This window comes from Cyanistes caeruleus, chromosome 2, assembly GCF_971803275.1.
Source record: "Cyanistes caeruleus chromosome 2, bCyaCae1.hap1.1, whole genome shotgun sequence".
Classification (NCBI taxonomy): Eukaryota; Metazoa; Chordata; class Aves; order Passeriformes; family Paridae; genus Cyanistes; species Cyanistes caeruleus.
The window spans coordinates 2,616,335-2,638,595 of record NC_141702.1 but is presented as its reverse complement, the minus strand read 5'-3'; the positions used below and the strand labels follow the sequence as shown (position 1 = coordinate 2,638,595).

The 22,261-nt window shown below is 44.2% G+C and overlaps 1 protein-coding gene across 5 annotated transcripts in view; it reads left to right on the top strand.

Moving 5' to 3' along the window:
- The first annotated feature begins 3,110 nt into the window (after positions 1 to 3,110).
- Positions 3,111 to 22,261, top strand: part of KIF13B (kinesin family member 13B) — a 118,350-nt gene continuing 99,199 nt past the window's right edge. For 2 of the 5 annotated variants that reach the window (XM_086875476.1, XM_086875475.1), the window contains exons 1-2: positions 3,162 to 3,283; positions 14,321 to 14,414. In XM_086875476.1, the coding sequence (XP_086731602.1) occupies positions 3,229 to 3,283; positions 14,321 to 14,414 (149 nt within the window). In that variant the 5' untranslated portion in view covers positions 3,162 to 3,228. Of the gene's footprint in view, positions 3,284 to 14,320; positions 14,415 to 22,261 lie in introns of all 5 variants that reach the window. The other 3 variants (XM_086875477.1, XM_086875479.1, XM_086875480.1) reach the window with 3 other exon arrangements.

The following is a 22,261-nucleotide window of genomic DNA, read 5'->3' as shown; positions in this document are numbered from 1 at the left end:
ATGGCTCCCGAGCATCTTCTATTGCTGCCGATCAACAGCATCAAAACTGAGATGTGTCTCTGGACTCTGAGGATGTCTCTGTCTTTGAAGAACTTCGCAGAAAGTAGCAATGGTTGTATGTAAATCTGGTTTCTCCTTGGCTATCAGAAGTGAAGGAAAGCTAAAAGAGTGATTTTTTTGATTTTTTTTTTTTTTTTCATATTTTAAAACGAATTCTCCATTCCGAGTAGAAAAGTGGAACGAAGCTTGCAAGAACTGTGTGATTGCATTAAAAACGCGTCGGCAGCTCTTTGGAACAGATAAAAAAGTGGTGTGTGACCCTTCCCTTTAAAGATTTGCTGTTTTTACCTAATCCAGTGATGACTGGTGATGCAGGAGGAAGGGCTGGCTTTGGGTGGCACCTGCCACCCCCAGCTGTGCGCACATCTGGCCACGGCCTTCACCCCACTTCCCTCAATCAAATCCCAGGTGAAAATCCCAGCCCCAGGTAAAAACCACCCACCCTCCACTCGGCTGCTCGTGGTGCTCAGCTGGAAAGTGGGGATTAAATTTATCTCCACGGCCAAAGCACTCGGTTTCAGAAAACCTTGGTGCGGTTTTGTCGAGGCCCCAGCTGGAAAATACCACAAGAAGTTCAAAGCCGGGTCTCATCCTGTAATTGGATCCTCAAGTTCACAAGTGCAAGGACCAACTGTGCAGGCTCAGAGAGGGACGCCCCCTCTCCCAGGGACTGCAGAGACGATGTTTTCCCCTGCTGCAGACAAAAACTCAAGTTTTGCTTCAAGCTTTCACAACTCTGCTTGCTCTGACCTGTTATTTCATTTTTTTTTATTATTTTTTTGTAGCTTCAAGACGTCTTCCCAGCCCTCATCCTCGCTTGGGATGCTCTTAGGAGCATGGACATTAATCCTAGGGTGACTCAAATGCCAACTTAATATTCGTTTTTCTCTCTGCTTTAACAAGATATTCTTCAGGTCAGACAGGCATGAAATGATAAATATTGAGTGCAGTTCTTCTGGGTAAAAAGTGCCACCTGCCAAAATCTTATCTCGAACCCAGTTGGAAGTGTGTTATTTATTTACTTCTGTCACAAAACCTTGTTCAGTGCTGGAAAGCCAAAGGATTACAGCTGTGAATTTGGGGGTTTTTTCCGTCCTTGCTGAAATCTGCCTTTTCAAAACAAGATTGAGAGAATCCTTATTTTGAACTAAAAAAACAGCTGGAAGGGTTTTCAACCATGACCATTTAAATGAGGTTTGGGGTTTTTTTGCATCTTTGCATTATAGTTTCGTTCTCAGTCTTTGCAATAGGTGGCTGTGGTTGAGCAGCTGAGAGGTCTAATGAGGATAAATTGTGATATTGTTCAGGCTGTGTCTGATTACTCCTGCTGAGCTGAGCTGCCTTCACTGAGCGAATGACACTGGACCCTCAGGGGTTGCTCTGTGAAACCAGAGCCAGGCAGGACCTGGACCCATGGTCTTACATTGGGTTATGGCTCACGATGGTTCTCTGGGATCCTCAGCACAGGAGAGACGTGGAGCTGTTGGAGTAAAGCCAGAGGAAGCCACGGAGATGTTCCAAGGGCTGGAGCCCCTCTGCTCTGGAGCCAGGCTGGGAGAGCTGGGGGGGCTCACCTGGAGAAAAGAAGGCTCCAGGGAGAGCTCAGAGCCCCTTCCAGGGCCTAAAGGGGCTCCAGGAGAGCTGGAGAGGGACTGGGGACAAGGGATGGAGGGACAGGACACAGGGAATGGCTTCCCACTGCCAGAGGGCAGGGATGGATGGGATATTGGGGAGAAATTTTTGGCTGGGAGGGTTCTGAGGCCGAGGCACAGGGTGCCCAGAGAAGCTGTGGCTGTCCCTGGATCCCTGGAAGTGTCCAAGGCCAGGCTGGATGGAGCTTGGAGCAACCTGGGATAGTGGAAGTGGTCGGGATTGGACTGACATGAGCTTTTAATGTCCCCTCCAACCCAAACCATTCTGTGATTCTGTAATCTTTAATGTGATGAGACTTATGGAGCAATTTCTAACAGACAGAAGCTCCACGGAACACAGAGTAAATGCCAAGGTGAGGTGTGTCAGTTCCAGTGGTGATGCTGCTGTCTGCTCAACATGAAATTCCTCAGTATTTCCCGAAAATGAGGGGACTGAGATGTGATGGGCTTCCCTTGCAGCCACCCACGGGTGGAATGGCAGGGTCTGTGGTGACCCTGAGCTCCCTCTGCTCTACAAATGCCATTTTGGCTGCAGCCTCCCAGAATCTTCTATTCTGAAAGACTCCCCATCTGAGCATACAGTGCCTGGGTCCCTCACTTCAATATGGACATTGAGGGGCTGGAGCGTGTCCAGGGCAGGGAACGGAGCTGGGGAAGGGGCTGGAGCACCAGGAGAGGCTGAGGGAGCTGGGAAAGGGGCTCAGCCTGGAGAAAAGGAGGTTTGGGGGGGACATTATGGCTGCCCCCTGACAGGAGTGGACAGCTGGGGAGGCTCAGGGTCTGCTCCCAGGGGACAGGGACAGGATGAGAGGGAACAGCCTCAGGTTGTGCCAGGTTGGTCATTAGGAAGAATTTCTTCACAGAAAAAGGGGTGCCCAGAAGTTCCACATGTGGACGTGAGGAAGAGCTTTTTTCCTGTGCAGTGACCAAGCACTGGATCAGCTTGACCAGAAAGGGTTGGAGTTTCCCTCACTGGAGATATTCCAGGACTGTCTGGATGCAGCCCTGAGCCATGTGTTCTGGGATGACCCTGCTTGAGCAGAGGACCAGACGAGCCGCTGTGGCCACCTTTCAATTGACCAATTCTGTGATTCTGGGTTTAGACATTGGAAGGGGCTGCCCAGGAAGGTTTGGAGTCCGCATCCCGGAGGTGTCCAAGGAACACCTGGACATAGCGCTCAGTGCTCTGGTCTGGTGACAAGATAGTGATGGATCACAGGTTGGACTCGACGGTCCCGGAGGGCTTTTCCACACTAATTAATTCCGTGAATCAGCCAGCCTGCTTCGTTGCCGGGCTGAGGGCAGCGGCAAGGACTGCATCTCCCAGCGTGCATCGCGGCGGCCCGCTGGGAGCCGATGGGGCGTGTTGCTTCGCGATGCACACTGGGAGTTGTAGTCCAGCCGGCATTGGCCCGGCGCGGCACCTCCCTCCCCGGCGCTCCTCCCCTCTCCGGCTCTCCCTCGGCAGACGGAAGCCGGGCAGGGACGAGGGAGCCGGGAAAGCTGGAGCGGCAGGATGGGGGACTCCAAAGTGAAGGTGGCGGTGCGTGTCCGCCCCATGAACCGGCGAGGTGAGACTCCCCCTTCTTCCTTCAGCACCCCCCTCTCCTGTCCTTGCCGGGAGCGGCGCGGGGTGCCGGTCCTTGGGGACAGGTGTCCGTCGGGACAGGTGTGCCCCGCTGCGGGTGAATCGGTGCGTGTCCGTGTGTGTTTAATGATTTATCAGGAATAAACACAGCCCGGATGGGCACAGGCGGGTTTGCGGCCGCAGCCGCGCCGTCCTCACCTCCCCCCCTCTCCCGATGTCCCTTTTCCTAAAGCTGCCCGGGTTTATGGTTTTATTTTACCTTGCCCGCTCCCCCGGGGAACAGCCCTGTGCACACCTCTTGCACCTGCTTCACAGCCGCTTCCTGCTGGGAGAGCCCTTCCTTCTTCCTGCTTGGCGGTTTTGGGGGAAAATGCTGCTTTTTCTGCATTTTGCCCTGTGCTAATTCACCCCGCTGCTCTCCAGCCCTCGGTGCTTGAGCAGGACGCTGTTAAGCAGATGACAGCGGCACAAGGGCAAAAAACAGGCAAGAAATTACAGAAGAGGAAGCGAGAATTGACAAGAGGAATTTTTGTTGTTGTTGTTTTTGAGTTGTTGTTGGCTTTTTTTTCCCCCTCAGCGAAACTTGCCTAAGGGTTATGTTAATCAGACCGTGGTCTGGGCAGCTGTTTAAATGTTTATGACTTGTCTTAATTAGAAAAACTTGCTCTGGATGATGAGGAAGCAAATATGAAAAGGCAGCTTCAGCCAGGGAATGGGAAGGTGAAGAAGGCAGAAATCCAAGAAAGTGTAGGGTGGCTTTTTTTTTTTTTTATCTCACATTCTCACAGGAGTATGCCAATAATTCCTTTTGTGGAAAGCGAATCCAGTGAAGTCAGCTTAGCAGTTGAAGAAAAAAAGGAAGGAGAGGGGAAGCTTTTTATCGTCTGCATGATCTGACATACAATATCTTTTTAATTCCTTCCTATAAAAAAGAGAAAGGGTTAAAGTATTGGATGCAGTGATTCGACACCTGTAAAATGTCAGCAGGGAAATGTTCACTGAGTTCACAAGAGCTCCTGAGTCCCAGAACAAGAGATGGCGTTGATGTCTTTACAGTCTGATGATTTAGGGAAATTGAGGGTATTTTGCCCAAAAGCTGCATTTTGTTAAACTTCAGGTGCCAGCTCTCAAAAACTGAGGGGAATCCATCCTTACAGAGAATTGGTTGGAGGAGATGGGATTGGTGGGAGCTGGGAGAGGAGCTGAAAGGTGGTGCCTGGTGTCGGTGACAGATTTGGGCTTTCCTCTTGCTCATGTCCCTTTCCTGACATAGGTCATTTCCTTGGCTGTGCCCCAGACGTCTCCTGACTGCTTGGTGTTCCTCACCCCCGGGATTAGACAATAATTCAGGTTGGAAGGGACCTCTGGAGCATGTCAGATGAGATGAGGTTGCACAGGGCCTCGATCAGTGCAGTTTGGAATCTCCCAGGGTGACTAATGCACCTCTCCCTCCCACATATATCCTAGGTCTGATCAGCCCTGAGTTTGTCCACATGTCCTTTTCCAGCCAGGAACTGTGGGGAAGCAGTGGGGGAAGTAAAGGAATCTAGAGGAAATCTAGATTGTATCTTGTCACTGTCTTTCATAGACTCTCCAGAGTTGAAAGGGATCCACAAGTCCAGCTTCTGTTTGTCTTTTATTCTGTATAAACTTAAAAATGTTATGAAGAGGATGACTCCTCAGGAGGCTCATCCAGGACTGAGGGACATTTGAGTTTCAGTCCTTGATGCTCATCAGAAAGAAGGGGGGTCTGAACCCCCCGCTCTTGTCAGTTTGCTGCTATTAAACATCCTGTTATTTGTGAGTGATGCCTAAATCCATTTAAGTCTAGCCTAGAAAATCCATGTCTTTTTCTCCCTAGAATTGTTTTTTTTTCCCAGCAGATTATTTGTCACAGTCCAGATGTTTTGGTCAGGTCTAAACACTTGATACCTCCCTATGGTGCTTCTGATGCACCTTGAATTTATAGAAACAAACAGAGATACCAAGGATACAATTTTTCTTAACTATTTAATGTTAAATTTAAGCATTTATGCAACTGATTTTCTGAAGAGTCATCCATTTGTAAAACTTCTATGACCTTGCTTTTTTTTTATTAAGCTTTGAGGCAGGAGGCAGCTTTTCTGCAAGCTCTTTCATACACATTTTGTTCTGAGCAGGATTTGTGTGGAGTTCTGGGGCTCTGGACCTGAAGCAAGTATTTGTTTTCTTCGGGATCACGAGTAATGTTCTTTCCTTCCCTCTGCACCGAAGGGCTTAACATTGCAAACCTGTCAGATGGCTGAGACTGTGGAAAGTTAAGCTTTGAAATATTCTCGGTGTTTACTTGTGGTGGTGGTGGTTGTCTTCGGTGTTTGAGTTATGAATTTCTTAAGGCCAGAGTTTATTAGGTTAATAAAAGTGGTGTGCTTAACTGTTAGGAGTTTTTACAGCTCATAAAAGTGTAATGGGTTCCTTGCCTGCATGTGGAAGGGGTTTGTGTATCAAATAATTGGTTATTTATAGCACTCACATTTCAAGGTGTTTGGATTGAGGGTCCTGCCTCATTCTCATGCAGAGTGGTAATCCATAAACTCAGTTTATAGCTCTAATTTTTAGTGAGGGGAAGCATTTCTAATTGTACTTGGGTCTGAGGGCTTTTTTCCAGGCTACTTTATTTTGGATCTTCAAATCAGCCCTCAATCCTACCAAGTCTGTGTGGAGGCTTTGCTTTTATAAAAATGCTGCTGTCTCCACACGTTTGCAGTGCCACGTCTGAAGTTGGAGGCTCTCCTGGGTGGCAACTGAGGCATCTTTTTACATCCCTTCTACTTTGCAAACTGGGATCTCGCATAACAGGCTTTTATGAATAAAATAATTCAGTATTACTTTGTTAGATAAGGCTTTTATTTTCTTGCCTCTGTAATTCACTAAAGTATTTCCTAGTGCACTGCGTTATTCAAATGGGGGTTTGATAACAATCAGGAAGTTCTTTTGCTGTTTTATTTAAGAGTTGTAATGGATTTCCTTTTATGAGTGTCATGTTTGACTTCTCTTAGCAGATACTCATCATATTTCAGGTAAATGCAAATCTCAAGCCATTCCATGAAACAAAGCAAATGACAGCTGAAGGCTTTTTAATTAAGATTTTTCTGACTGAATGCTTTGTTTTGAGGTGATGTTTGGGAACAGGCAGTACATAAGTATATTAAGTCATTGTGTTTCCTTGTGCTTTTGAATCAGTTCAGTGTTGTGTTAAATAATACTGATAAAAGTTGCTCCATTTTAAAAGAACAGGACTTATGCTCAAGGATGTGGCTGATGACACTTAAGCCAGTCCAAACTGCTACATCTCACTTGGGTCAACACTTTTCGAGCAAGAAAGGCAGGAAAGCACCTGCCTGTATTCTGGCAATGCTGCCAGATTAAACTGTTCTAGAATTGTAGTGTAAGATCTGCAGCTCCAGTTTAAATATCTGGATTAAACTATTCTAGAACTGTAGTGTAAGACCTGCAGCTCCAGTTAAAATACCTGAATTGCCTGTCAGTACAGAGCCAGGTATCTCTCATGTTGATATTATTGGTATATATTGATATATTTATTTATTTATATTATTAAACATTTATCCAGATGATCAGTGTTCAAACAGGGATCTTCTCGTGCTTTGATGATAAAGGTTCTGTTTCCAGTGCTTGTGAGGAAGGAATTTGCTTCTGTGCCTGTACAAGCTCCTGATCACTGTGTCAGGTGGTAATTTTATGTCCTCCTACACTTCTTTGAGGTTTCATTTCCAGCTACTTGAAATGTTTTTGGGGTTTGAGGTGAGGAGGTGGGGGTTGTTCCTGTGATCCTCTGTTTGTTTTCCCATGGAGATTACAACAGAGACAATTTATGTGTAAACTGGAGTTTGTGCAAGCGGGTTTATAAGGTTAATTACAGTATTGGAGGGCGTGAAAACCTCTTGTATCCTGATGGCAACGTGCAAACCACAAGGCTTTTCTTCACCATTATCCTTGTCCTGCACGAGTTCCTGGCGTTTGGAATATTTCCTGGTGATGGTTGATAAGCTATAAAATAGTGTTTGGGCTAGGAGCAGGATCAACCTTGAGATAAGGTGCCAAATGGGTAAAGGATGCTGAGTTAATGTTTCATCTTGTGAGGCAATTGTATTTTAAGAGCTCCTAAGTTGCTTACAGCCTTACTCCCTGCAGCCAGAGACTCCCAGACATCCAACGTGGATGCCACAAAGCAATTTTAGTGCTAATTGCACCTTCCCTGCTCCTAGTGCAGGGGGAGGTTCCCTTGCTGCTCTGGTTTCAGGCTGGCTGCTCCTCCTGAAGATCAGATACACCTGGAGTAGCTCTGCCTTGGCTTTTGGGTGCTTGGTGGCAGGGAAAACTTGGGAATTTCATGCTGTTAACTCCAGAGTGTTGAACCTCCTTGGAGCTCACCAGATCCCCACACTGATTTATTTACTCAGTCCCCACGAGCACAGAGATGTTGGCAGCAGCAGACCTGGCTGTGAGCAAGGTCCATGTCCAGATACATGAAGTTCCTTCACTAAAGCTGTTTGGGAAGCTCTTTCCTCGCAGAAAGTGAAGCAGCACAGGACAGAACACATTTTTTACCATTTGGACAACATGGGATTAACATGAGGGGGCACCTTGCCTGTTCCACGTGCTCTTGAGTTTGAGTTGACTTTCCCCTCATGGACAAGCTTTGAGAGCATCATTCGCCCTTCCAGATGCACTCCTACATATTTAATGATCTTTAATTGCTGCAAACTGAAAATTTAATGACTTACATTTGAGCAGTTCATATAACAAGAGAAGCTTGAAGGGTGCCTTCATGTTGGTAGATGTGAAGTACAAGTCAAATTACTGTATTTTTGTCAGAATTCATCACTGTGTCTTGTAATCAGTTCTGTAAAAGTCCTTTTACGCTCTTTTTTTCCATATAAGCCCTCGGCATTATCATGTAGATGGAAGTTATTTTCACATTCACTCATCTCCTCAGTTAGTTTTGCCTTTATTTGTGTTGGCTCCTACATAGCAAAGGGCAAAGAGAAAAGTCACCCTTGGGAAACAAATATTGTCGGGGAAACTTGAGGACTTGTTGTGTTTGAACTGGCTTTCACATTTCTTTTTCAATCAAAAAAAAACAACAGAAAACCCCAAACAACAGCCTCTCATTGTTTATAGTCGATTTGTGTGATAAACAAATATTTTAAGTTACCATTTAAACATTGCTCAGTGGTTTTGCTATATGCTTTTCCAGACCAAGAAAGGTAATGAAAAACCAATTGTAATTTCTTATCCAATGCAACTTGACGGCTCAGGCCACAACATTCCAGGTCTAACCTCCACGGGAATGTTAATCTCCTGAAAATCTACTGGCAATTTAAAATATAAAATTTCTATCGTCTGTCTTCACAGGAGATTATTTTAGCTTTTGTATTTGGGGCCAATTTTGGCTTATGAGCTTAGGAGAGGCACTTTAAACCTTTCACATTTTATTTGTTATACTTCAGTTGGCTTTGCCAGCTTTTGTGAAGCTCTGCAAGGCCAGTTGTTCTGGTTCCCAGTGACTCTGTGGAAGCTTGAATCGCATCTCCAAAGGGTCCTGAGGTGTCACTGAAGGTTACAGCTGCCCTAAATCTGGGAGTGGGACCAGGAGGAATCTGAGACAACTTTTATTCAACCTCATAGCACCAGGTTCATGGCTCTGTTTCAGTGGGGTTTAGGATCAAATGGTATTTGAAAGGGCTGGAAAATAGTCAACTTTCATAAACTAATTTCTTAAATTGACATCTAATGGAAAAGTTTATATGGAAATTGAAGCTCTTGATTAACTGGGAAGTGCTTTCCCTTAATTCATAGAATCATGAAATGGTTTGGGTTGCAGGGGACTTTAAAGCTCATCCCATTCCACCTCTGCCATGGGCAGGGACATGGACACTATCCCAGGTTGATCCAAGCCCCATCCAGCCTGGCCTTGGACACTTCCAGGGATCCAGGGACAGCCACAGCTCCCTGTGATCCCTGTGCCAGGCTCTCCTCACCCTCCCAGGGAACAATTCCTGCCCAATATCCCATCCCTCTGGCAGTGGGATTCCCTGTGTCCTGTCCCTCCATCCCTTGTCCCAAGCCCTTCCCCAGCTCTCTTGTAGCACTTTTAGGCCCTGGAAGGCTGCTGCCATCTTATACAATGTGAAAAAGTAGGGAATGTAAAGTGGAAAATATGGAGTGTGGCATAATTTGTAACAGACCTTTCATCTACCCTGGCTATGCTACTAAAAGCTCTTACTACACCATGGCCCCCCAACCATTAGTTTAAAACCTTGCATACCCCCTTATTTGCTGTATCATTGTTCATTTTAAGATTATTTCAGGCTGCCCTGCAAAAGCCATCTCTTAGGATCATTTTGTTTGGGTGTGAAATGCAGTGACCTGAAGTGGGATGGTTTTTAGGGTGGTGGCTGAGGAAGCTGCAGTGTCACCACATGGCAGTTCAGGTGTTTGTGTTGTGCCACCCCAGGCAGCCTCTAGAGTTGGGTACAACATTACCCAACCTCTGCTGTCAGTAGTTGCAGCCAGTCCATGAAAACAGCTCCCTGCCTGATCCATAAGCAAAGACAGAATATTCCCAGGGGTGAAAACATCCAGCGTTTTCCAAAACACCTCTCTGCCCTTCCTCCAGGATTCACACACACTCCTGGTCTCTGCCCCAAACCTGATTAATACAATTTCAAGTGGCACCTTAGCCAGTGTTTCCTAACTCTGTTGTGGAAAATATGCTGTGGTGAGTTGATGATTACCTGGCATGGTGACTGCTGTACAGAGGGATTGGAAATCCTTCTCTGTGGTGGGAATGGGCCAGTGCCCACTCAATCCACTGTTCCTTGCAGTGCTAGGCTGCTCCTGGCTTTGCTTTTCCAGCTCTCTCTTCCTTGCTGGGTTTTCCACCCTGTTTAAAATTCAATGAATTTTTGTGAAAAAGCCCAAAGTGTATATGGGGAGTGAATTACTTTTATAAGGCATTTGATAAAATGTAATAATTTTTAAATTAAATTAAAGTAGTAATTTGGGATTTACGCAAGTGTGGTTTCAGCTATGATCTACACTGAATCCCAGTTTTAGAAAAGTCTTGTGAGGAGTTGAAAAATCAAGGGAAAGGGGAAGGAGAGTGACTTCCTTCAACCCCCACCATCCAGTTTCACAAGTAAAATAAAAACTCATCCAAGGAACTCTCTGTGATCAGCTTGGACACAACACTTAACAATTATTCTTGCACTCAGCCCAGCTTTGCTTAACACTTCTACAGCTGTGAAATGTAAATGTGGAGAAGTGACTCAGATAATGTGTTACCCTTTCATTATGGATGTCACAGCTCTCTTACTCTGAAGCTGTGAAAGAGATTTTCGTTCTCTGCAATAAATGGTTCTTGATGTTGAACGTTTGAGTTTTAATCCTTCAAAGAGGAATTAGCTGATTAGTTTCTTGATTTGATGAAGCAGATGAGTAGTTGATTGTGTTTGCTCTGTAATGAATGAAGGCAGAAGCAGGTTAGCAATAATAATAGGCGAGATTTTGTTTGAGGTGCAAAATTTGGGATGAATCTCCAAAGTTTGACAGTGAGCCACTTCTGTCATCTTTTAATTTCATCTTTAATTTCTGAATTTCATGCTGCCACAAAAAAAACCACACCTGAATAGTTGAAGAAAATGATACCGAACTTTGACAATCGAGTCCTTACTACAGGACAAATTAATTGGGGTGTTTGGATGTGCATCCTTATGATCTTATCTTGGTGCATCCCAATTTTTTCTTGTTGTTCAGGAGCAGCAAGTACCCAGCTCACCTGGGAGACACTGAAACTAGTAAAAGTAAGGGTGGAGTCCTTGTGTGATCATATCCAAAAGAGCAGGCAGATAATTTGACTATAAGGCCAACCTGCTTCAATGATATTAAAATTTTAATGAGGTAGAAATGATGATGATATAAGTTTCAGCAGTGGCTAATGTAAGATTCATCTCTCAGTGTACAGGAAGCATTAAAGAATTCAGTAATCTGCCAAAGAATGTAATGGAGCCAGAATTTGAAGAAAGCGAGTGATGTGCTGTTCAAACAGGATTTAAACTGTTTCTTCAGCTGAAAGGAGAGTTTCCATGCGAGCCTCTGGCCAAGGTAACTGGGATAAGCAGCCTTAAGGCTGTCTGGATCCAGACCCAGCTTAGAGGCTCAGTGTAGCTGTTTCTTAGGGGTTTGTTTCATGTGACACCATGAGCTGGTGGAGCAGTTCATCTCTGCTGGGACAGGATCTCTCCCAGCTCCTCTCTTCCCTCTGCACAGGTCTCCCCACCTGTTTGCATGGCCAGCCTTTCAGCGGGCTGCTGGAGCTTTCCATAGGGTCTGGATACATCCATTTTCCATGCTGGGTAGTTTTCTGCTGTTGAAGTGATGTGAGATGACTTGCAGAGGATGTGCTGAGCATGGTAGTGGCAGAAGGTGAGCAACAGGCACAGGAGGGAAGGACTGGAACCTCTTTGTTTGGAAATAGCTGCTAGTTTGGCTCACCACATCTTCCAAAACCGTGCAGCACACCAAGGTGAGGGGTTTTAGCATTACCTGTGTGAGGGTGATAATCAAACAAGGTGTGTTGCACAGGACAAATTGGATTTGAACCTTTTTTCTTGTGAGGACATTTGGCTTTAAGGGAGTCTCTTATGCTGACTGTGTGCTTTTTCATTTGACAAAGAGAGGTTTAATGAGCGCTGGTAACGTGGAGTTCACTGGGCAGTCACGGATGCAAAGCATGCAACACATGCCATGGGTGTTCTCTCTCAAGAGCTGCATTAAAAAATGTGCCAGAAACCATGCTGCTTGCAGACCTTATGCTTTGCATGAGGCAGGTAAAACCCTTCCTGAGGAGCTGGGAAAAGCAGGTCAGTGCAATACAGAGCATGTTAATCACTAACCAGCCAGACCAAGATAAAGTGCCTTGTCGGATATGGGACGTACGAAGACCGTGGTTTCATCTGAGCAAGCATGTGTTGCATATTAATGGTAGGTAAATTGGCTTTCAGGGTGTGGGGAGAAATTAAAATAAACACTGGCTTCTGGAACTTGTCTGGCTCTTCCTCCTGCAGAGGCACAGTGTAATAACAGAGGAGCAGTTCTGCCCAGGAAAATTTCAGTTTCATGTGACTGCCTGCTTTGGCCAATCCTCTCAAGCTTTGGCTTTCTTGCTTTGTCAGGTAGCAAAAAGACTGTAATACTACTTTCCAAAAATGTTCATGGAACATTATTGTGTCAGGAGAGAGAAGTCCGCAACATGCTGTGCAATAAGATCTCTTATTGCAATGTGGTCTCTGCCTGAGACATTTCCAGACTGAGTTTATAAGGTGCTGTGAGGTGAAAGAGCAAGTACAGGTGACTGAGGAGGAAAGAGCAGAGATGAAGGAGGATGAGGATTATAATTAACATGATTAGACACGAGCGTATTTGGGTGATTCAGCTGAGGTGCTGAACCCTGTGTGGAGGTTATTCAGTGTAGCCCCTCGTCATCCCGGTGTGGGAGGGTGTGAGCAGTGTGTCATGGCCATCGGAATCAGCGTCTGGGAGCTCTTTCCAGGGTTAATGTCACTGTGCAGGGATGTGTTTGTGTCCAGGCTGCATGTCCTGGGTGTCTGTAGTAGTGACTTTGGGTGTGGGGAGTGTGTCATGGCCATCAGAATTGCATTTTGGGAGCCCTTTCCTGGAAAGGGCTAATGTCACTGCTCAGGGATGTGTTTGAGTCCAGGCTCCATGTCCTGGGTGTCTAGCAGTGATTTTTGGGTGTGAGGAGTGTGTCATGGCCGTCAGAATCAGTGTCTGGAATCACTTTCCAGGGTTAATGTCACAGTTCAGGGGTTTGTTCGTGTCCAGGCTCTGTATCCTGGGTGTCTAGCAGTGATTTTGGGTGTGAGGAGTGTGTCATGGCCGTCAGAATCAGTGTCTGGAATCACTTTCCAGGGTTAATGTCACTGCTCAGGGATGTGTTTGTGTTCAGGCTCCATGTCCTGGGTGTCTAGCAGTGATTTTTGGGTGTGAGCAGTGTGTCATGGCCATCAGAATCAGTGTCTGGAATCACTTTCCAGGGTTAATGTCACTGCTCAGGGGTTTGTTCATGTCCAGGCTCCGTGTCCTGGGTGTCTAGCAGTGATTTTGGGTGTGAGCAGTGTATCATGGCCATCAGAATCAGCGTCTGGAATCACTTTCCAGGGTTAATGTCACCGTGCAGGGATATGTTTGTGTTCAGGCCTCACATCCTATAGCAGTGACTTTGTGTGCAGGCTGTGTGCTTTATCCCATACCTAACCCCATATGTCACTGGGTGGGTACCTTGGACTGCTGTCAGTGTTATCTGAAGCTTTTATTTTGCTTTCCCCGTCTCTACGGCCGAGAATTCTCACACACTCCAAATATCCTCATTACTCATAGTCCACATCCCACTGCTTGGCGTCACTTGGGAGAGCTGGACTTGCCGGGAGCCTGTGGGGGAAGGACAAGCCCTTTTCTACGTGCTTGCACCTAAATTATTTTTGATGGGACTTGAATTTCTGTGAGCAGGTGCCCCAGGACTGACAGCTGGCACCGTATCACAGCAGTGGCCAGGGAAAATGTGCTGCAGATGGCAGGGGCAGCTTTCCCTGTGAGGCATTGAGGGAGCAATAAGAAGAGCTGTCAAAGTGGTACCAAGCCTAAATGGTCCTTTTCCCCCAGAAGAAATTTCATACTGCCCTTGTATATGCGGATTGTCCTTCAGTTAAACCCAAATGCTTTTTCTTGCTTTGAAAAGAGTTCTTGCTTTAAAGCTGGACAGAATCCATCCTGTCAGAATATCCCTAGAAGTGGAATTTGGCAAAAGTCCTGTTTCTATTCTCTGGCTGATGGGTGGCTGTCAGACTGCATGAATAAATTTGGTGTCTGGAGGAAGTAATGGTGTATATAATCCCAGTGCTTTAGGAGCAGCACTTGACACTCTCTCATTTCTTTATAGAGCTTGATCTGCATACAAAATGTGTGGTGGATGTGGATGCAAACAAGGTTATTCTTCACCCTGTAAACACCAACCTTTCAAAAGGAGATGCCAGGTAAGATTTTTGAATTGAGAAGGTCAGGCTGCATAAATTAAATATGAGTCTAACAACTCGGATATGTAGGCCTTGATAGAAGGCTTTTAGTTAAAAAATTATATATATTCTTTCTGCAGTGTAATTGCCATCATAAAATAAGGCTCTTTTTACCAGGCTGTGAAGTTGCTTTGAAAACCTTGAGCATTTTCTTCCTGCTCTGTTAGTGGTTAATAAGTCCACGAACATTCTTTTTTTTTTTTCTTGTGTGCTGCTATGGGACAGGAGAAATGTAAATCTGCAAAACAATTCGAGCAGAGCACAGTTTGTCATTTTGGAATTAAATTAATTTTCAAAGTTGTTTTCTTATAATGGGTCATGGTGTAAGAAGGTGAATGGGAACATTCTGATGTAGCTCTAGGAGTTTCTTGACAGTGAGGAATTTCATGCACCAAGAATCCGTGGAGAAGTGGCTGAGGGTAGGGACCAGTTCGTGTCAGAATTGCCATTAATCTATTAAATTACTGTGAAACTGAAGAGTCATGTAGTAAATGCTAGAGTTAAGCTTGTGACTGTTTAATTTATTGCATGATGCAAGGGGAGGAAATGAGAAAATACATGCATGAAACAAAATAATGGTGCAGGAAAAGGCAAAACCTGTTGCTGGATGTCTGCAGTCAATCATCTGTTTTCTGGGGTGGGGGGAAAAGGAAGAGGTCTTAAGGGTAACAGGAGAAAAAATCAGTTAAACACATAGAAAAGCTTTGTTTAAATTCTCATGTGACTCTGAGCTGTGTATCAGGGGTCAGTTTTCATTAACTGATCTCTGATAATTTCAGCTCTTCAAACCCAAGTGGTAGTAAGTGGAGAGGCGAAGAGATCATCAGGTGCAATATCTACCTTCCATTGTCATTAGCTGAGAGAGATTTATTACAGATAGTGGGACTGGAGCTTTAATAAGCTACTTAAAACCAAACAGGCTGTGTGTGTGGGGGGGTGTTTTTGTTTGTATCAATATCCTTCTCCTCCAGAAACATGTGCATTGTTCAGCTGCCAAAACCCTACATTGATTTGAGCCTCTAAAAATGGCAGGAAATTGAGATTCTCAGAAGCCAAGTCAGCCACAGCTGGATTAAAAAAGTTACTCGTAGTTTCTCTAAAACATGGCAATGAAATGCCTGGTTTATAGTCCCTAATATGTGTTTAAAAACATTCATGGGGCTGCCACACATCATGCAAATCGTGTCCCTTGGCAGGGGAGGGCTGGGTTGGCAGTGGCTAGAGGTCCCAGACAAGGTGGTGAGCTCAGTGTGAGAATCCAGCGCCAGAGCGAAGAATGCTTCATTTGCATCCTCACAAATGGCCATTGCTAATCTAAGCAGGAAGCATAGGAAATTTATATGGGGTGATTTAATAGGAGAGGGGAAAGTGGAGGCCCATTAACTGCACTGTGGGTTTGCCTGCACACGGTGAGACAACAGATCTGAAAAACACAAGTTGGAGCGGGGAGGGATTGGAACAGGGTCCTTTTGGAACAGGTTACACCCCTGAGAGGCTGCTGCTGAATTGTCTTGGCTTCTGCAGCTCCATCAAAGGAATCTTAAATATCAGATCTAGAAAAAGGTTGCAGTTTTGTAGTTGCAGTTTTTCTAAGTCTGGGGCTTAATTTATGCTCAGGTTCTGCTTCCGTTTCCAAATTCACCATCAACTACTTCTCCTTCTGTTGCAAAATCAATTCCTTTGGATTTCAGAGTTTTCTGGTGTCTCAAGTGAGCTGAAGGAATTCTGGCAAACCTTTTAACTAAACAAGGAAGAGAAGTAATTAGTATTGTAAATACACAGTTCAGGTGCTTGCAAAGCAGAACAAGGTTTGAAAACCTCCAGAGCTTTGCTGCTTTTATCATTGAGATGCCAGGGCCAATTTAGGAACTGGGAAAAGAATTTTAGAAACAGAGCTCTGTGCTGTCACATCCCCACTTGTCATGAGTCAGCCTTGCTCTGGCAGGGAGTGACATTTGGAAAAACAACCCATGACTTTTGGATTTAAGCATTTTTTTTCCCCCACTTCCATCCTCTCTGGGAGAAACCAAGCCTGGGAGATGGGGAGAAGCAAATAAATCCCCCAACTTGAGGTGTGTGGGACCTGACTGTTGCATAGGGCAAATTGTGTCTGTGTGATTGCCACTGAAACGTTCTCAAGTCTTCAGAAAAGTGTCTGTAGCTTTTCAAAATTGGCATTAAAAATTAAGGAATGTTTTAAAAATCCAGTGGTAACTCATGGACCTCACTTTTAATTGCATCTACAAACTGTATATATTATTTATACACTTCTCTAGAGACTTGAGGATTAATAAGTACATGTAAAACACTGGCTCGTAAAAGAAGTCTCATTTCATATGGCTGAAAAAAATCTGGTATTCTCCTTTTATTCCTTAACCAAGAAATGACCTCTCCTGAGCTGGAGAGAGGCAGCAGTTATTTTATTGAGCAATCCTTAATGTTGTTGTACAGGTTTCAGTAACCTGATCACGTACAAAAGATCAATTTTAAAATCCATGGGATGACCTTCAGGCTGGGCAGGCTTTGCTATTAACCTTGGGTTTTTGGGGGGTGGCTTTGGTTGGGTGGTGGTTTCTCATGTTAAAATCAAAATTACAGAGTGTGGAAATAGTCGCCCTTTTCTTTAGCTGCCTTCACAAAATTAATTGTGACAGATCTTTGAGTTCTGTCACAAATTTCCCCAAATGACCTCTGTAAATCAAAACCTCCCCTCAAGGATGTGAGAAGCTCCAGGGATTCGCTGTGGATGGATAATATCATTAGCATGACTTGTCCCCTCTTTTGTTTGCCTTCCTGAGCTGTCTGCTCCCTCTGCTCTCCCCCTTGCAAAGGTCAAAGCTGAAGTTCCTTTATCTACTCAGGATTTACTCTGTGCTGCAAAGATTACTCACAACATTCTCACTCGGTGGCTGGGGCTTGGAAGAGGGTGTGAACTCGTAGTGATTGAAGTGGGTAGAGAAGTCCTGAGCAACAATTGGAATGTTTATGGGAATTAATTATTTGGAAAATCTCCAAATTGACTCTAATTACTCCAGGTTCCTTTGTAGCCTTTTAATTTTTCTTTTTTTTTCTTTATTTTTTTTTAACTGTCAGTTTGCTTATGTGCTAATTTTGCATGTCCCATACAAGACCTGTTAAAATGAATAAATTTATTTTATTTTTTTTTTGACACGTCAGACAAAGGAGGTCTATTCTGTCTTGCAGACATAACTGTAATTGATGTGTAACTGATATGAGCTCAGAGATCAGTGGTATATCAGTCTGGCACAGCCCCGTGAATCAGCCATGGTATTTGTAAAGCAAAGCATTCATTAAATCTGCCCAGCAAACCACCTCGGAGCCTTTTTATTAAGAAAAAAATGCTTAAAAATGAAACAAGTGCTGACTTCACTGTACTTTTGTTGCAGTCTGTGGTTTCTAGCTGCTTTCCCTGTTGTTTTGCAGAACAGAGAGATTCCAAAGATTGGCACAGGGTAAAAAAACTCTTCCAAGGAATGAGTGCAGCTAACTGGAGCTGACAAGTGTGCTAAACCAGGCTGGGTTTTTCCTCTTTAGCTATGTCTTTATAATTAGTGCTTTGTAGTAGATAATTCAGTAATTGAGGATCTTTAAAAAGATTTGCTTTTAAGTTACCTGTTTCTGGATTTAAACCAGTTTACTTTTCTATACCCACAAAGACAGGTTTTTTTGCTCATCAAGTCGTGGTGCTTAAACTCAATTTGGTTGTTTTTAAAGAGTTCTGGAAATTGAGAAGGGGTCCGTTGTTCTCTCAGGCTTGAGGATTTTTGCAGCCTTGCAGCAGCTGAGCTCAGTGATTTCTGCTTTGATGAGGAACTGGGTGAAGCCCAAGTCTATTTTACATAGGAAAGAATATTTTTAGAAGACTCTTCTGCCATTCCAATTCCCATTTTCTTTCTGAGACGTATGACAGTCCTGAAGAATGTGGGGAGGAGATGGGGCTTGGAGCTGGGATGGTGGAAAATGTCCCTGACCATGGCAGGGGATTGGAATGGAATGAGCTTTAAGCTTCCAACCCAAACTGTGATTCAAGTGGGTAATAAATTGGTGATTTCAGGTGGATGATGGACTTCAGGCAGCGACTGGGTTAAAATTAACAGCCCAGTGTGTTAAAACTTCCTGGAATTTGTCTTTGGACTGAAGTTTCCTTCTTCTTACAAAGCTGAAGAAGCTTTTATAATCCTTTTGAAGAAATGAAGGTTAGGGGCAATTCAGACAGAGTCCTGGCAAAGATTTAGATACTGAGAAAATGCTACCAGAAAACAAGAATTAGTGTCTCAAGGACTAAGCAACATTAGTTCACTCTTTTTGTAGGGTTAAGTGCAAAGTGGATGAACGGTAACAAACATTGAAACGTGACTTTGAATTTAAAAACAAACAGATTGGTTGCTAAAAACTGGAATGGGGTGTTCTTGCAAGCCCACACAAGCTCCCTGTGCTCTCTTTAGCCAGGAAACCTGTGCTGCAGAGGCAGGATAAGCTCCTGCTTGGCACAGCCCGAGCAGTTACACAATGTTGGGTCTGCCCAGAGCAAGGTGAAGCCGCCTTTCACCTGCCTGGGGTGTGTGGGTGACTCCTTAGCGTGACTCCAGAACTCCCCTTAAAGCTGATAAAAGCTGGAAATAAGTCATGACTTAGCAGCTCTTGCTGTGGGGGGTGTTAGAGATCTCAAGCTCCCTCAGTCATAATGGGAAATGGGAATTTTAGCTTGGAAATGCCCAAGTGGTGAGCTGGCAAAACTGAGCATAATTCGATTTCTTGTAAGAAATTATAGGTAAGGGAGTGTGTTGATTGGGGTAAAATAAATATGTAATATATAAATAAATAAATGGGCTCCAAGCCCCATCTCCTCCCAACATTCTTCAGGACTGTCATACGTCTCAGAAAGAAAACGGGAATTGGAATGGCAGAAGAGTCTTCTAAAAATATTCTTTCCTATGTAAAATAGACTTGGGCTTCACCCAGTTCCTCATCAAAGCAGAAATCACTGAGCTCAGCTGCTGCAAGGCTGCAAAAATCCTCAAGCCTAAGAGAACAACAGACCCCTTCTCAGTTTCCAGAACTCTTTAAAAACAACCAAATTGAGTTTAATCACCATGACTTGATGAGTAAAAAAACCTGTCTTTGTGGGTATAGAAAAGTAAGCTGGTTTAAATCCAGAAACAGATAACTTAAAAGCAAATCTTTATAAAGATCCTCAATGTACATTGTGTGGAAATACAATGATAAATTAAAAAATACCTTTGTGATGTGACAAAGTATATATACTACTGGAAAAAAAAATACATATATATATACTGAAATATATGTATTTCAGTGCGCTATACAAGGAATATATGTGGAATGATAAGCAAAAATCCCAATTAAAGAGGGGTTTAGCAAAAGTTGAGCACATCATGGTCCAATCTACCTGTGCTCTGTATGTTATAATTCTTGCACACAAACATCCATTTGCTTCACTCACAGAGTCAAGATGCATAGAGGGGAAATGCTGACAGGATTACATAGATGTTCTTAAATATGTAGATATCTATCAACTGGAAAAGTTGACTGGTAGGAGTAACCAGGAAAAATTGACTTTTAAAAAATAACTCACGGCAGCAGGAGCGTGTTGGGGTGCAAACTTCATGTCCACCCTAGGAAAGGACATGCAGAATCAGAAAAGGACATACTGGATCAGAAAAGGAGTCAAATGTATGAAGGCATTGCTATTTATGAAATAAATAATAATAAATAATCTGCAGAACTCCACACTCCCAAGAAAACAGGCAATTACTGGTAGAGTCGTGGAGAAATGCCCACATTTTCTTGAAAATCACCCAGCATCCTGCCTGATGTTAGGCAAGAACCACTTGGAGAGCTGTCTCATCTCAGGCATCTGTGTCCCCAGCTGTTCCTGCACTTGGCTGGGGAGTCTCAGCTGTTGGGCACCACCAGAAATGGAATTTTGGGCTCACTGAACCATTTGCATGCTGTGGTACGGTTGCTATTTGACAGCAAAGCAATTTAAAGGGAGAAATATTACTGTCTTTGAAGATGGGTGAAAGCTAATTGCTGTGCCTTTGCTTCTCCATATCTTTCCTGGCATTGTATTAATTCTGTATAAACCCCTGGGGGTGGGGAGAATTCAGATTAGGATGCGTGGGAGGGACACACAGCAAGCAGGAATGGCTCCCTTGGCTGAGGTGTCACACTGAACCATAAAATTCTGAGAATGAAAATTTCTGGGTTAGATGTTAGCTCAGCGTTGTCATCCGGGGAACAGATTTGTGCGATGTTTTCATGTGCAGCAGTGTTCCAGGAAGCTGGAGGGGGCAGGGAGCATGTGTGGATTCCTGAGGCTGAGAGCTGACATCCAAAAGAAAGGGAAGTCTGCCTCTCTTGACATCTAAACTGGTGGGTTTTGGGCAAAGAACAGCTCACAGGAAGTTCATGTTTGCTAAAACAGCGCCGTGAGATTTTCCTGCGCTGCCAGCTTGGCCTCCGTTGCATCCCTGCTCAACTCTTACTTCAAGCATGAGCTTGTTCTGTAAAATTACAGTTGTTTCTGCTGGATTTTATTGGTTACTGAACTGCCTGAAGAAGCTGGAAGAGAAGGGACAAATAAGGCTAATTTAAAATTGACAGAGTAATTTAAGTGAGTGAATGAAATTGTGGTGGAAACATCGCTTTTTCAATCTGCCATCAAAGCTTATTTTGTAGGAAGTGGTATTAAACCTATAATTTGGAGGTGAACTTGTGCTGGGGGAAGGTTTAAGTGGGTATTAAGAACAATTTATTTGCTGGGAGGATTTCAGGCATTGGAAGGGGCTGCTCAGGGAGGTGCTGGAGGGATCCTGGAAGAGATTTGAAAGTTATGTGAATGTGGCACTTGGGGACATGGGGCAGTGCTGGGAAAATGGACTTGATGGTCTCAGAGGACTTCTCATAATTCCATGTGCATTAAGGCTTGACTGCATCCAGCTCCCAATCATCTGTTTCTCTCAAAATTATCTTCTGATGTAAAAATTATATGACTAAACACTTCTGATGAGTTTCTGCAGTACCTAGAAATCATTTTGTTAAAGGAGTCCTGGGGACAGCAGGACAGACACACAGGGCTCTGCCACTGCACCTCCCAAGGCTTTGGCTGCACAAGGGAGAAATCAATTTGCACAAGGAGGTGAAGGCTCACCTTTTAAAATCCTTATCTCATGTAAAATTGAGAAGTGGGAGTTCTGCCAGGAGAAAAAGGGGGTTGCTGTGCTTCCAAGTTGTGCTTTTGAGGAAGTGTTTGCTCCAACTCACGTGCCTTGACTGAAGTAAAAGTGAAAATCCAAGACACAAGCCCTCCACTGATTTTTGTGGTGGATAAAAAGTAAACAGAAGTTTTGAACTGTGCTTGTGTGTGTCAATGTGATTAAAACAGACCTGTAAGGTATTTTGTATTGCTTAAATAAATAAATGGTGAGACTTGTGTTAATGACTTCTTTTATAGCTGATTCCCTTCCCACCAGCTGGGTCACACCTATTTACATCTGCTTTTTCTTATGGCAAATGTAGTGATAACTAATTAGGATTATCTGTTATTTAAAAGCATTGTGCCCATGTGACAAGTGAAAATTGCTTTAACATGAGCTGTATCCTCCTGAAGTGAGAATTGGGTGGCCATGTCAGTACTGAAATCATCCTTGGCCCCCTCATATTCCTTGGATGAGCATCAAAGAGGCTTTTTCTGGCCTTGCTGCTCATTTGACCAAGTTGGTAATAACCTGCTGCGTTTCAGGGAAAGATCAAATAGATGAAAACAT